Genomic DNA, 16,531 nt, shown 5'->3' on the forward strand with positions numbered 1-16,531 from the left:
ATCTTATGAATTTTTTCAGAGAAATTTTTTCATCGGGGTCACGCTAGTCGGAGGCGCGGGCGATCCTCCGTTGCCATTCTCTGCTGACTCGAATGGGTTGAAAAGTTGGAACCGAGAACTGTATTGCACTCTGCAACAGCAGCAGCAGCAGCAGCAGCAGCAGCCCAGGGCCATAAGCGATGACGACAGGCGAAGTTTGAAGATCCTTTAGGTATTATATTACATCGTGCCCACATTGTAATACCGGTATATATGTATACCTGTAAGCCATATACAGGGGGGTGTCAGGATTAGCGTCCGTTGCATAAAATAGAGAATGGCGATTATTTTACATGCGGCAGTATTTAATACCTTGACCACACGAGATGCAGCAGTGCAACAGCAGAAGTACCGTGCGCTGCAAGTTAGTAGTAGAAGAGAGAAGAAAAAAAAATTAAAAAATCTAACAAAAAAGAATAACAGACCGATCGCGAATTCCCTGACAGTTTCATGTCAACAAATGTCGCGTCCGCGAGTCGCACCCAGCTTCAATTCCCTCTATAATCTTGGCTGGCCAATCGGAGAATCCGAAGACGTCATCTCCGTCCAATCAGGAGGTCGGATAGTGACGGCAAGTGCTAAAAATAGCTTGTATATATCTAGGCCGGTCGCAGCCGCGAATACTTTACAGTCGTGCGCCGGCAGCCGACCGGAGAAGGCCTAAGGTGGTCGTTCGATACCTTGAAGTTAGCTTGAAGGTAGGATTCGAACCTACAGCATGCTTTTCGACGCGCGTGTCAATGAACATGCTTTTTTTTAAAACTGTCATAATAAACGCTTATACGCATGTTACGGATAATACCGGGGTTGATATGCGACAACACAGATAGAACAGATCGCAAATTCCACGGAGATTTTTATACGATCCACGTATGCACCACCTGCAACACTTTATAGTGCCGCAATTTTAATCCTAGTGTTTTCTCTATTTTTCTCCAATATCTCAATTTTATATGTCTACTGATACGCACAGGGGTGACATTTTGGTACCTTTATCACAGTGCCAGTTTTGAACGTTCGAACGACGCGCTGAACTGATTAAAAATTATTTACAGTGTTCAGTTGAAATTTTGAATTTAGTATTTTGTGGGTTATACTACTACTGTGACTGTTACATATTCATTAACATATACGTTTATCTGCACATGGATATAAAATGCAGATAAATTTATATTTATAAAAGTACATTATTTTATTATTTGGAGGAAGTCACACGATGCCGGGGATTTGTTAGCAAAGCCAGTTGTGTTCCAGCAACTTTTATATCCGGGTACGAATTTTATGCTTATAAAAAATAAAACGAATCAATAAAATTTTGAGTTTGTCACCGTTGTTCGTTGCATTGAGCGCAAGTAAAATCGCTCAATGAAAATTTGAACAGCTATCGCGACTTTGGAATAACTATTGGATAATCAAATCAACCTGACGACACGTGCTATAAATGATAATAGTTATTTTTGCTCTCGTTTTATATTCTGCGAATAGTATAAAAGTATTAGAATTCATTCGATTGCAATTATAAAAATCTAGTTCGATCGAATTCAAACATGGCAAATGGCGGCTTCGAAGTTCTTCTATTGGCCGGGAACCAATCAGCGTTTGTCAATTATCTTATTTTGATTAATATTTATGAGATACCTACTGCATCTATATTACTGACTCTCGCAACACGGATAATATTTGATGGATTCTCGTTTCGAATCCGAATGCATTTGCAATAATGACGTTTTTTTTCTATTATTTTTCAAAATAGATCAATTCGCATGAATAATCGATGTGGACATTAAGCGGCTTCGACGATGTTCGGAAAAAAATATAAAAAGTTCGTCCATATCAAATTCGTAATCTCACTAATTATCGTACACCTATTTTTTGTTCATTTCGAATTCTTGAAACAATAAATAACGTCTTATCGTTATTTTACATTTTATTCCCTGCAATTTGCAAACTACATCACATGTTCGTAAAAACGCTTTTAAAAGTTCAAAGTATGATTAGTGCATGAGTTTACGACACATGCTGATACCTATACGAAGGTCACCTCCGTTCCTCGTTATTGTTTATCCAACTTTTTTTTTCGACCCGTAATTGCACCGCTGTAAAATTGTTAAGTTCTCGCCATTGACCGAAATATCGAGAGAAAAAACAAAAAGTAATTTTTCGTTAAACTGAAAGATATACCGAAACTTTAACTGTTGTTGCTCAAAAACAGAACCAAAAGATCGGAACAAATTTGTTATCTGCAACTGGCAGTCGAAACTCGAATCGTATGTACGTACTTGAAAAATAAAAATGAAAAAACCCGTACACCGTACGTTGTATCAGATATAATCTGATATTTTTCATTTGATTCGTATCTCGCGAATGCAAAAAAATACTTCAACTCGATTTTTGTGTTATTGAAAAATAACATGTACTACTTTAGCTATTTAATGGTCGTCCCTCGTTGTTAGATAATACGAAAAGCCACGAGATTACATCAGTGCAGAAGTTTGGTGCTCCGCCAAAGTCAGCAATGTGAATTTCGAATGTTTAGAGTCGATAATAATTAGGAGCTGGATTGATTTCACCGTTTTTCGGTTTCAAGGACCCCAAGCGACACGATTCATAATTCACGATCAAAATAATTTTTCTCCTTTTATTCAAGTTTATATTTTATCACTTTTTATTTTTCATTACTCTTTTTTTATCTTATCTCTTATGTATACGCACGCATAATAATTATGTATATTTTCCAGTTCTCTTCACATACGTGTGTAGTACATGCGAGCGTGTATTACTGTTACCTCACATTATCTGATTATCATTACTTTGTAATGATGTTTCACGTATGTAGTTACCGTACATTTGTAGAAAACATAATAATTGCCGGCTCATTACCCTGGCTGCAGAATGAGCGGCAGATATAATTTACCTATTTTACACCTACCCGTACGAGACTATAGCCATGAAAATAAGTATCCTCGTTTTTCTCTATTAATAGCCGCGTACATACTCACTACATTTTCTTCATTTTTTCTATACTTTTTGCTCTTTTTTTCGTCTACTTTTTTCCTACACCTAGCTCTATCGCGAGCTCTGCACGCGTATGGGTATGAGCTGAAACAGCGTTTCGTAATTCTCTCCGCGTCCCATGGAAGGAACGAAACCTCCACATGCATTCTACGTAAGAGCTCGTTGCTGCTGCGCCCCATACGTATGGGTGTATGTATACAGTACATGACGAGTATGTACATAAGCCGGTACATACATAACAAGCTCAGGGCATCGCAAATTCCTACGCGTCGTCTCAAGCTCACGCGCCATCGAATATAAGTTCCAACCATAAAGTTGAAACTCACATCCCATTATACCCATGTATATGTTACGTACGTATGTATATCAACCTACGTGGGTATTATATGTACATATATACGTACGTATTCAAAGTACACGATGGTACAGGGAGATGTGCGTTAAATAAAACTTGGTCAATTGTCTCCCGCAAGAGAATTTTCATGGTATGTGCTCCTCACACGTTATATATACGCCACACATAATACATATATGGAGAAGAATTTCATTTTAATTTTATCTTATTGCATATTCTCGTTTTACCCGGGTCGCGTATAGGTAGGTTGGTATTGTACGTGTAATACGTTATATGCGTTTTATATTAAATGGGGGACTATATACGCTGCAATGGTATACATATGTCACTTGGCGCGTCGCATGGACGTACACGGTATATGATAATACGATATTCAACGCACGCTTGGTGCGATTCTTGTTGTACCCTAAAGATTATCCTAATCTTTCATCAAGCGACATGTTCTCATTAGATGCTGGCGTACGTAAAACCGCTTCCTCTGATTAAACGATCCGCGCGCACAGGAAAAGAACCCGCCGTGCGCTTCGCAAAAGTTGAATGTAGATATTTCGCTTGAAAAATGAAAAGTAAATTTCAGGAATAAAATAAATGTCGAAGTATACAATATCTCATGATTATTCGCGTTTTCGAGATACACGCGAAAACCGAGGATAAATTTCGACGGGTGTGGGACTCGTTTACCTGCCTACCTTTAGCCCGATACTTGGCAGACTACTGCCTGTCTGACTACCTTCTTCTACGCCTGTTTCTTTATCTAGAACTGATTTTTTGACCGCGAAGGCGGTCTCGTGTTCGTATGGCATTGAAACGAGAAGTTGTATATTATAGTAGGTCCGGAGAGGCGGCTAATATAATAACCCGACGGACGATTGTTAGAGGGAGTGGGATGCTCGTGAAATTCCGTATTATGTTGAAGAAAATGAATTTTCAATTATAAATCACGTCTTTGAGGAGTGGCAGAATTTAACGAATCTGCCGAATTAGAGAGAGAAAAAAAAAAAAAAAATAAAAATACAACGTGGATTCGTTTACAATTTTTTATATAAACGAACATCTCTTGAAACACTCGCGGACCCAGCCCATCCGTTCTTTCGTCGCATCGCTTGCGAACTTACGACGCGGACGTCCTGATAATTTCCTAAGCAGACGTTCGCGCGCGGGAGTTCAGTCAAGGCAATAATCTCATATTTTCACTTGAATCATCCGGTCGTAATAAAGAGATTTGACTTTAAGATGGCCGAAGTCGGAACCACGTCTGTTTTCGACTGATGAAAAATTTATATTCTTCCAAAAAACTACTTACTTTCGACGCGGATTACGACAACAACGAATTCAAAAAAATCGCGTTCGACGTTTTTCGACTGCAACTTTACACGTGAAAAATAAAGAAGTAGAACTTTTTTCCTTTAATTTTTTTGTTTCGGGCGATGCGATAAATATCAAAGCGCGATTATCGTTGGTGGAGTTCGCGTCGCCCGTATTTTATAGTTTTCAGTTTTAAGTATATTTCGTCAAAATACAGAGAGAACGGGGGGAAAAGAAGTCGCTTGAGATCAGGCGAAAATAGAAGCTGCGAAAATACACTTCTCGCCACTATTCATGTAGCACATAATAGCAGGTGTCTCGTCAACGCGTTGGAAAATCTTCGATGCGTTATATTGAATTTAACGGGCAACGAAAAAATATTCAAAAAATCCGCGTGTACGTACATTAACCCGACACTCTTACCGATCAAATAGGTAATACTAAACTGGGGTGTGCGGTTGAAAAAGAAGAAGAAATAAAAAAAACTCAACCGTTAATGCGTCTGCCATGTGCTGCAGCTTCGCCTAATTAGGTTTATAAATGAACAAAAATCGACAAACTTGAAATTACTTAATTGCTCTTTTTTCCTTAATTATTTCTGCGCATATGCGCGTAATGAATTATTATATTACACCTGCTTGAATTAAAAAAACCTGCGGTATACTCGTATTTATATTTACACGTATAATTGAGCCTGTCCCGTTGCGTTTTTTTTCGTAAATCGTGTACGACTTTGGATGAAATTTTTTTTTTCTTCAAACAATTCGTGAATCTACAACTCTTGCCCGGAGTAGTGAATGGAACACCCGCATATTTAGACTAGCAGCAGCAACGGCAGCATCGGAGCGCGCAAAGTAATTGGAGAGAACGAACCTCGGAGTCAAATTTAAGCACTGCACTGCAATTACTTTTAAACTGTAACCAAACCTATATATGCTGAAGCTGTCCCGCTCCGCTCGATCCGAAGTCCCCATTGTTATTTTTACGTGACTTATCGTTTACCGCGGGGTTATCCCTGCACGCAACGGGTGTCTCAGAAAAAGCGTTTAGAAATCAATTATCGGCGTTAGGAGAGATCAATCGATCCCTAAGTATTTTATAGTGAGCCTCGCGTGCTGTGGCACTCTTCCAAACCCTCGTGTGGTCTCTTTTCAACACTAGGATGTTCGTGTACACTTGCAGAAAGTAGGCAACGATCGTAAAAATAAAAAAAGTACGACTTTATTTATTCACCCATTTTCATTTTCACTCTGTACTCGTTCATCGATCGTGCGACAAAGGTGTCACGCAATGTCCCGAACAAATTCGAATACCCGTTGGAATCATGCAGAACAATCAACCGTATCGAAAGCAGAGAAATTCGTGCTTCAAAATTCTGGTTCTTGTACCTCGAAGACGAGGTAGGATATCATTTGATGTAACGATAAATAATTTCTCGTCACCGGGTAGACCGACATACGCGTGTGTGGGTATACACTGCTCAATATACCTACGTATAGTATATACGCCCGTATTATATAGGCTCGTGACCAAAAGAGATGCGGGTCGGTGTATTAATCTTCATTAAATTTCATGAGTTTTCGTGATAAAATATACCAGCTCCTCTCGCTCCGGTATCATAAGCGCGCTGTGAAGTACATTACACCTTCAAGTATACACGAATCTATTTACATACCATACACCACACGTGCACGGTGCTCTTAATACAGATAAAAAGTATATACCATTATAGTTCCAGGCTAATTGCGCACCGAGCGTATATGAATAATGAATATATATATATTATATGTATACATATTTCTATTCTTTTATGTGCTAGATATACATATAGTTTCTGTCTACATAGGTACACGTGAAGGGTCGCTACACTTTATATCGTTTCAGTCTAACAAGCTCAAAGAAATCCCCGACTTTTCTATGGATTGTAACAAGATTGTATAGTTTAAAGGTGAATTAGCCGCGAAAGCTAAAGACTCTCAAACCCGAGCGTTGTTGTTGGCTAAGGCGAAGGCTACGAAACGTTTTAATATCCGAATCGTAAAGAGAATAAGGCAAGAATAAGGATCCCCCGTCTACGCGGGTAAGTCGCTGACTGATTGTAAATTGTGCTGTTGCGGGATGCGGGGAATTAAAACGCGCGACATGACCGCCTTGGCTTGAAAACCTCGCGAAAAGCAGCGCCGCGGCTCCGCTCGCAAAAATACATATAGCATACGTATGCTATGAGCAGAGAATATAACTACATGTGAATAATACATGTACGTACATTACATTGGTGTATTTATGTGTATTATAATAGCGTAGATATGTATGTACTTTCAAATGCCAAGTTGTCCTCCCCGGTACATCGATACGAGTACATACGAGAACGTATTGAACATATAGTGCGTACCCTGTACATGTTTGATATGCGTATAACATATATATATATATATATATATGCGTATGTTGTATAATAAATTTTGCATGTATATGTTGCGTTACATGCACGTACGTATCTATACATATACGTAGAATGCCCATGCAAGAGCTGCCGGTTGTTCGCACGTAAAGCGCGCATTGTGCGGACAGGAAACATAAATTTTACGAACACCAAACACAGAATGTTGAAAATGTGCATGTATTCTTGTACGCGTATACGACTTTTGATACCTGATATACATACCTATATGGAAATCGGCTAATCTACGGCTAGATCGTTGTATTGTTATACCTGCTCGGTGGTTTTTTATACTTGTTTTAATCGAATTTGTACAATTAGAGAGTGTAATGAGAGCGGGAACATTATCCGCCTATCATTCTGCTATATCTTATGTCGTTTTAAATTTTTTTACATCGATCCATAGCGGATATATATTTTTTTTTAACCCTCCTAACTTCACATCACTTATTCTACAATTGTTTCGGTAGGAAATTTCTTTTTTTTTTTCTTCCAGCTCTTCCTTATACGCCCTTTGTTTCCGAGCCTTTTTTTATTCCTTTTTTACTTATTTCCCCTGCTCTATTCTGGACCGCGCAGTTTTTTTTTCTCTCTTTGGAACGTCGTCGGGTTTGAGTTAGCGATTTCAAAACGTGTATAAAAATCGAACCTCATGACTGTAAAAATAATTTTTTTATGTCCGAGAAACTACGAGAGGAATCTCGAACGCTATGCGAGGCTATTGTTAGTTACGTGGAAGATAAAAACGAAGACTCTAGTTTACTACAAAGAATTTGAGGCTAGTTGACAGATATTTCAGATTCTCCGTAACAAAATTATGCCAATGCGTTGGGAGAGCCAGAAACCAAAAAGGCACGATAAAAATTTTCGTGCCAGATGGTCCCTTGGTCAGCGTCGGTTACGTAAGGTCCCGGCGTTACGGTAGTTTTATTTTATACACCCCGCGAAGATAGATTGCCAGAAATTTCGTTAACGCGAAAGTAAAAAAGATATCGAAAGAAATAAGAAAATAATAAAATAAAATCGAAGTATAATAACAATGATAATTGGAAATAGGTTCTTTCGCTCGTATAGTGAATATGAAATTGTGCAATTCGTGGATATTAATATGGTAGGTATGCGCGTGCATACGTATGTGTAAAATAGTATACTCATCTGTATGAGATATTAATCAACAGGAAACGTTCACTTTTTTTTTCTCTCTCTTTTAAAAGATGCGCCTACTGCCGTCGATCGGTCATCCTTGTAAGTTTTTGCAACGTCAAGATCAAAGTAGATGCTCGTTAGTTTATTAAAGCTATAAAGAATTAAAGTTGTACCTATGCGCAGACTATATGGAGAATAACAACAACAAGGTCTAAAACATACCTATACGTACATATATTCACAAGGTACAGACATTATACATTGCTGCGAACTTGTGACCTTCGGAATACATTTTCAAAAACCTTTCAATTCCAATTAATAATCGATCGCTGCAGCGGTGCAGAATTTATTTTGGTAATCAATCGGTTGAAACGTATTTAATTGATTCCTGCCTTTTATTATACGTCTATTTATGTAGTTTATCCTCTTTGTCATTTTCACATTACTTTTTTTTTCCAACTCACTTGGAGGTGACTGTTATTTTTAAATCGTGAAGATCGATTGTTTGTTCGGATCATTTTGAGATGAAAAGAAAACATCGGGTGAAAGCACGAATGGTGCTTTTTTGCATTGAGAGAGAATTATTTAAGCTCGATATATTTATTTTGGATACGTCGAGTTTTAACGGTCACGAGAGAGAGAGAAGTTGCGTAATTAAAATTTTCTAGTTTGAATATACCCACTGTATAGTATGGGCATCGTATTCTAGTATAACGATACATCAAATACCGAAGCCCGTCTGAGCTATACGTCAAAATCAAACGATTCCTATTTATAATCTTCACGGCCTGCAGCTAACGATGGATACGAACAAACGCAGCGGTATACGTTGAAAAGCTAACTCGATACTTCCACTCCGAACGAAATCTTCAACTTCACCTCCGACATAATGGCTTACTTATTTTATCTATTGCCAGTATATTTACACGCCTGTTATCTTATTGTCAGACAACTGGCAGGTACCATCAATCTATTCTTGTAATTTCTTTTTTCTTCTGTCTCTTCCCAACAAATATTATAATTTATTGCTTTCGCCGGAAAACTTCATTTACAAATTTTCAGTTGAATACCTATTTCACAAACTCCTCATTTCCGTACCGATTCGTTCATTTAAGTATTGATTATTGCGATTCGTTTTGAAATGCCTTTGATTGTGATAAGACGATGAATCTGCGGTTTGGTATAAATCTAAAAATGATCGATGAATTTCGTGAAAATTATCAGAGTGAGACTTTTTGAACAAACCAAGAGTTTGTTCAAACTCATCACCCCGGACGCATTGCTTTATAGCCTCTTGGGTTATACTTTGGGTTTACATGAACGTGTAGCCCACGTTTGTAAATAGGTCACTAGGTATATATACTCGTACATACCAGAAGCAAGGCCCTTTGTTACGTCGATGTGTATAAATTGATCGGCGTGTTGGTAAATGTTACGAGCAAATGCTACTCGGTTGTTCGTTATTATAATGTGGAGAAGTATAAGCTGTAAATACGAATTTGCAGCTGTGCGCACAGTCAGAAGGCCCTTTGGCTAGAATATACGGAATAAGGTTGATAATCTTGTTACGAAACCGTTCCTTTACCAAGGCGACAAAGCTCCGCTATTTTTCTTCTCACACACGCTTGACATCGCTTCTGTCTACCCACATATTTTTTATACTCGTAACGTATACCAAACGATATTCTGATTTACGAAACACATCGCTAGTTTTATTTATTTATTTTTTTTTCTCTATTTTATTCAGTTTTTTTCTCAATCAACTTTATGTACTCATATTTTTAACGCCTCGCGAGTAATCGGCGACGAAAGAATCCTCGTACATATACATCTCGTACATTTTCAAATGGGCGCGACACGATAGGAATCATTCATCGGCTTACTTTTCTGGGCCACCGGTATAACTCTGAATTTATTTACTACCCGGTATACCTCCTCCTAACACACCGTGGTAACCTACTCGTGTTGTATTTTTTTGCCACGTCCATTTAGGGGAATTGGTCAGTTATGGTCAGTCGTTGGAACAGAAAATTGAAATTGACGCTTCATTCTCAACGCATCAATTGACCGACGTCCTTTTTTTTCTCTTCTCTTTCACCGCTAATCTGAGAAGCTGCTATATTTATAACTTTCGATGGAGTCGGTGGATTGATATTGTCGCATAAAAAAGCGATCGGCGGAGCGAGAATCTTTGTCTATAAAAACGGCCGATTATTTTCATTCATCGCGAGAACGAAAATCCATTTCTTCTCTCATTTGGACCAGGAAAACGACTACGAGAATCGTTTCTAACAATGAATTTCTTATCTAAGCGTAGCGGTATAAATGTAAGAATTTTAACTCATTTATTACTATATGATCAACGTCGTATCACCCAGTTGGATACGAAAGGATTAAATGTATCATTCACAAGCATAATCATATATTGTAGCTCAGTTTATTTGCTCTGAGGATAGATTGAAAGAAAGTAGTCGCAAGCTAATCGTCGTCGGTCGTAATAACATATCATTGATTAATCTTCTCCTTTATCGTTCGTCTAACGGAGATGGAGGGTAATATAAGTCGATATTATACAGTGTACGTGTATAGGTATACGCAATTATTGTGTGGATGATTAGTTTGTTTTTTTTTTTTTATACATCGCAATCGCCCCCTCTCTACGTGCGCGGGTGCTAATGAAAGGTTGTCATATGAAACCGAGGTTTCAATATTTATTATTACTTTATATATTTATTTAGTTGGTCACGGCGCGGGCGTAGTCGTATGGATATAAGCTGTTGGAATAAGTCGATCCCTCGATGGCAGAACGGATTGACAGATAGCACTCGTAAACATAAATAAATGTCTAGCTGACTGCTGCAGCGTTTGAAAATTTTAACCACATCGTCGTCGTCTCTTTGACGTAGCGTACATGATCGTTTTTTGACGTATGATGAGTTACGTGCGTCAATAATATTCGTTCGGGCGCCAAAAAGTATCGTCTCTTTCATCCTTTCATTTTTTCATCTATTCTTTTATGTGTATATTAATAAATGCAAATGTACAAATGATACACGATCTTCGTTTAATATTTTATTCGACGGCCATCGTTTCGTACGTGCCAAATTTTATTGAATTTTTTTCTCTTCGACATCGTCGGTCGGATGTGCTAAACGAAATGCAATTAGGTGCGAACTCCGGGCTCTGGCAAACAGGAATACGATTAGAGATATGTTCCCAGTTCATTTGAATGTAATAATCAAATATCCCGATGTAACTCATGTCGCTCTATTTTTTTATTCGCCGGTACAGATTTCATACCCTCAATTTTTTTTAGAACACTCCTCGCACGCGATCGTATAGTATCATTAGCGTTCAGTCCAGCGGCGTAGCTGGATAGCATATATAAAATATGCACAAAAATGCAAATTTATAGACACTTTGTCCTTGAGATACCCGTGCGGGTTCAGACAGACTAGCTGGCAGACACGGCTGTGTATATACCAGATCACATAGAGAAACGTATACTCGTGCGATTTGCCTCGCCATTCCTCGCTCTTTCGAGCCGCTTTTGCGACAGCTATCAGCCAGTCCGATTCTCTTGTACTGGCACCGTCTCTTCACATTGTATGTATAATCCTATGCCGTATGTACAACTTATACATATGTAAATCGCTGTGCATACAGCGACTAGATAACGTTCGATGATGCGCAATTTTTCGACTCTTGGAAATAACGCGAAGAAGTTGAACCATGAAATTGATAAACCCTTGCCACGAACACTCCACTTTCGCATCTAGGCGTACAGAGAAGGACAAAAATCGACTAAAATAGTTGTGAAATCCAACGATTTTAAAAGTCGAGTGTTCGGACCGAAGATCTAATTTCTTCAAAAATTCTTTCAGATTAAATGTGAGCAGTCAAAATGTACAATTTGAACGTAAACGTGAACCCGAGTCCCGGCGCAGCTGCGGGTCTGCTAGGCGTAGCGGCAGCCGAGGTCACACCGAGGACGCCAGAAATTTTAAATTCTCTAATCGCCATGACCAATCCTTTCGAGGGTTATCCCGCACACGAGCGAAATAGGGAAAGGGCGGATTCTACCAGCAGCGGTGAACCCAGCCCTCCAAGCGTCCAGCACACGTGTAGCCAACTCATAAAAGAAGGTACAGCACATCATCACCTATCGACTAGCAACCACATACCTACCACCTTTTCTCCTAAAGTGACAACTTCGAATTGTGAATTGTCAGTTGCGCTGCGCTATGCATATCTACATCTGTTACATTCATACTAACGAGTAACGTCAGTCTTTAAAGGTGGGTACACAGATGTTATCTGTACGTACATAATATTATTTGTATAGCGATTGACAACGGAAATAGCGGAAATGTGTACTTCTGCTTCGATCGACTGTACTTTCTCGTTTTTATCGGGGCGTGTGGACGTCGGTTTTTCTTTAGATTATTCAAAAAATACTGCGATTATCCCTATCCCATGTATTTTAGACTCTAATTGAACAGTCCAATAGACGCCTTGATATGTGTGAATGTATAAACAAATAATATTTGCGACCCTGCAGCGTCGTATATAAACTATATTTATTTATTTATTTTTCACTGGATTATTTATTTATTTTTTTTTTATTATCTCAGGCCTGAAGTTGACGTTACAAACGAAAAGGCGGGCAAACGGAAGTGGAGATGAAGGTAAAAAAAAATCTAGGAAGGAAATAGACGGTAGCGCGGATGACGAGGAGGATGACGAGGGAAGCAGTACAAGCGGTCGAGGTGGTGGTGGAGTGAGTGTTACATCGTCTTGTTATAATAAAACAAATAGGAGAAGAAAAAAGATGAAAATTGAACAATCCTATTTCTAATCCTACGTTTGTGTTCTATTTCTGTATCTTCAGCTGACGCCAGAGGACGAAGAAAGGCGTAGAAGACGGCGGGAGAGAAATAAAATAGCGGCAACGAAGTGTCGGCTAAAAAAGCGTGAAAAAACTGTGATCCTAGTTCAGGAATCGGAAATTTTGGAGACGCAGAACCACGACCTTAAATCGCAAATTCAAGAACTGGAGACTCAGAGGCGTCGGTTAATGGAAATGCTCAGCGTTCACAGTCCGACCTGTCTGAAACAAGGTAGTGGTAGCGAAAGTTCTTTCCAACAATTTGCAGAACCTTTACCTTTGCCGAGTTACCAAGATAACTTCTCGCAATCTGCCTTGAATCAATCGCAGAATTGCACTACGGACTACCCTGTTAAAGTCGAAGGATTCGACAATCCTGGACAAGATTTTTACCGGCAAAATAGTCCATATATACCAACATCGGATGCCGGTTGTGCGGTTTAGTCCAGGAGTATAATCTACGGTATTCCATGTACCTTGGAAAGAGTGTTGAGTTCATACTGATACTAATATTGAGCAATGAGCAAGTATACAATATATGTCTTCACTTACTTCGCTTTAAAATTTTGTTACACGTTTTGTGCGATCTAAACTCTTTTCATCAAAATCTTTATCGCAAATCACAGATTTTTTCAACGATAAGATTAAGTGGTTCGTTGAAGAGTGCAGTTTTTATACTCTTTCCAAAACGATTCATTATACGTATCATATAAATGTATATGCAATTCTTTAGGTACGATTTTGGGTACTAGATCGTTGCACTACGTTCTTTACATCAAAAGTAACATGGTGATCGAAAATCAAGTTAATATGTTCAAATCTCGAAGAAAGCCGCATATTTACGCTCGACGTTCTCTACTGCTCAAATTTTCAATCTGATCAATTCGACAGCCAGCACTCTTTCTGTTATACTCTTAGCTTTACATTTAATTCTAAGATTTAAAAAATATTTTTCAATGCGAAATTCGTTCGAGGTTTTTTTTCTTCATTTTTTTCTACCATATTGCGTAAATTTGTAAATCATTTGTTTCTTTAGAACGAACACAAAAAAAATTAACAAAAAAGATACAAAAACAAAAAAAAAAGGAAAAGAAAATGTGCAAGAAACTGTAAAACATTCCTTTGTAGTAACTCTACTGTGACATTCTTAAAGCTTTGATATAGTAAGTAAGGAAATGCGTTTTTTAGATGTGCGAATATTAAATCTGTCATTTTTTTATTATTTGAAATTGAATAATATATTACAAACCAAACAAACGGTGCAACGTGTACTCAACATAGAAATCTCAATTATCTTGATCCTAAAAAGCCTCGTATGTACGAACCATATCTAGATTACACAATAATCACTTTAGAAACGTGTCAAATAATTTTTTTTTTTTTTTTTATGTTATGTAAAGGTGTTTAATTTCGGCTACTAAATACTTACGTGTCACTATACGATAGATATACTGTAGACTTTAGTAGCGCAGTTGATAGAAGTAACGATGAAATGTTTTCTACTTTGAAAGTATACATTAAAATCTCGCTTCTGTTGAATTGTCGCCATTATCGGTGAGTGAGCTCTAGTCGTCTTAGCTACAAAAGTCGTCGTCGTCACATCGGTGATTTTATTTCATGAGGTGACGTACGCTGCCGAAAATATTGTTTAAACCGTTTTTATCGTGCTTAGGCGATGCCTGAAGTATTTAAGTATCTAAAAAATGCATTTCTACAAACGTACAGAGGTTTTTTTTTATGTTAATTTTTGCTTTTTTCACGTGGTAAACCGGTTCGCATGTGTATTTGCATCCACACGCCATCAAGATTATATTTAAATAGGTTTTAACTATCATTTGCACAAGGATATTCGCGCATCTTTGAAATTGCAGTATATAATTAGTAGGACAGAGAATTTCTAAGTGAATTGTCGTTCTTATTATATGCTGAACTTTGGGCGAAGAAAAGTCATCCGCGAAATCACATGACTTCTTGATTCTAACTGACGAAGCTTATTGAAGTATACCACAGTGTATGAAAATTTGTTGACATTGATTATTATTGTTGAAACGCTGTTCGCCGTTCAAGAGATACTTATTATAATTATAATTATTATATTATTATTTAATAATTATGCATACAAATATTTTATAATCTGTTGATAATTAATGAACATTTAACGATTTGATTAATTGTTAAGAGAACCACGTGCCTAACGACATACCTCATTATTACCGTGGGTAGTAGTTACCCTTTCAGAGTGCGTTTGCATCTCTCAACTTATTTTATTATATATCTGTTATATATTTATTGATGCATTGGTATATAATATCAATATATGAACGCGTATTCGGACAGAAGTTTTTTTTTCTTGTCTTTGTGTATATTTCTGCGTAGTCTTACCTATTTTATTACGCATGTATTTTATGATAACGAACATCAAAATTAGTTGCGAGTTACAAACACACTTCAAATAATGACAATTATTGAGCATTCGCGTAATTAACTTGAGTTAATTATGTCACGATAGCGTAATGCTTTGAAGAAAAGAAACTAACGAAACAAAAAACAAGAAACGCTTAAGGTCTGAGGTCTAAATTTTCAAAACTTATTTTTCGACATTTTTTCGCCGTTTCGAAATATGTAAAAAATTGTGTACTATTTTATTCTTCTCGATTTTCCACTTCGAAAGTGACGTTGCGCTACCTCAGCAGAAGAGATTCAAAAACTATTTGTATGCAAAGATATTTTCCTGCATGGAAATGTCCACAAATGTCAACGAGTCTCATAAATCTTTTTTTGTTTATTTATTAATTTTTTTTTTCTAATTTGTGAAAATGCTTTATAGCTTTAAATATCGTATCTACTCTAAAAAAAAACCTATACAACTTTCGTTTGACTCGATAGCATATAATGATTGAAGAATAAAACAGAATCTTCCATAAGATATATTTGTTCAATGCATACTGCCAGCGTAAGACGCCTATGCGTACTAGTTCTTAAGGAATATATTTTTTTTAAATAAACATTTGTAATAATACCAGTTTTTAATTTCAATGATCGAATAATTTGGCTGTATTGATATTGATATCCTTCTATACTCAGTACCTGGCTATGGTTTCCCATACAATAGTCATTTTTCCACGGATCAAACAAAGGTATATAAATGAAATAAGACTAACAAATGAAAATTGTTAACTTGTCGGAAAAATGACTTGTGAAATTTTATTATTGTATACCTGAAGATGACTCCACTCTTTGAATGAAACTATAAAAGTGCCTAAAATATTTATTTGTGTCTTCTTTTTTTCCCTAAATTAATCATCTAGTATCACTGTGGTTACTTTGGGAAGGGAGAATAGAC

At 37.4% G+C, this 16,531-nt stretch overlaps 1 protein-coding gene across 3 annotated transcripts; it reads left to right on the forward strand.

Moving 5' to 3' along the window:
- Nucleotides 1-65: 65 nt before the first annotated feature.
- Nucleotides 66-16,457, forward strand: LOC105688537 (activating transcription factor 3). 3 transcript variants are annotated; one of them, XM_048660059.1, is made up of 4 exons: nucleotides 66-211; nucleotides 12,185-12,445; nucleotides 12,935-13,080; nucleotides 13,192-16,457. In XM_048660059.1, exons 2-4 carry the CDS (start codon nucleotides 12,205-12,207, stop codon nucleotides 13,630-13,632), a joined length of 828 nt encoding a protein of 275 aa, XP_048516016.1. In that variant the 5' UTR covers nucleotides 66-211; nucleotides 12,185-12,204; the 3' UTR covers nucleotides 13,633-16,457. The 3 variants fall into 3 exon arrangements, with proteins under 3 accessions (XP_048516016.1, XP_012260367.1, XP_012260375.1); XM_012404944.3 differs by lacking the exon at nucleotides 66-211 and adding an exon at nucleotides 619-737; XM_012404952.3 differs by lacking the exon at nucleotides 66-211 and adding an exon at nucleotides 771-1,309.
- Nucleotides 16,458-16,531: the final 74 nt, after the last annotated feature.

Source organism: Athalia rosae, chromosome 1 (assembly GCF_917208135.1).
Source record: "Athalia rosae chromosome 1, iyAthRosa1.1, whole genome shotgun sequence".
Lineage (NCBI taxonomy): Eukaryota > Metazoa > Arthropoda > Insecta > Hymenoptera > Athaliidae > Athalia > Athalia rosae.

Bases quoted from the DNA above. Each gene is read 5' to 3' on its own strand.
- LOC105688537 (XM_048660059.1), top strand. From the start codon at position 12,205: ATGTACAATTTGAACGTAAACGTGAACCCGAGTCCCGGCGCAGCTGCG. The intron at 12,446-12,934 runs GTACAGCACATC...TTATTATCTCAG, and splicing joins TAGCCAACTCATAAAAGAAG to GCCTGAAGTTGACGTTACAA. The intron at 13,081-13,191 runs GTGAGTGTTACA...CTGTATCTTCAG, and splicing joins GCGGTCGAGGTGGTGGTGGA to CTGACGCCAGAGGACGAAGA.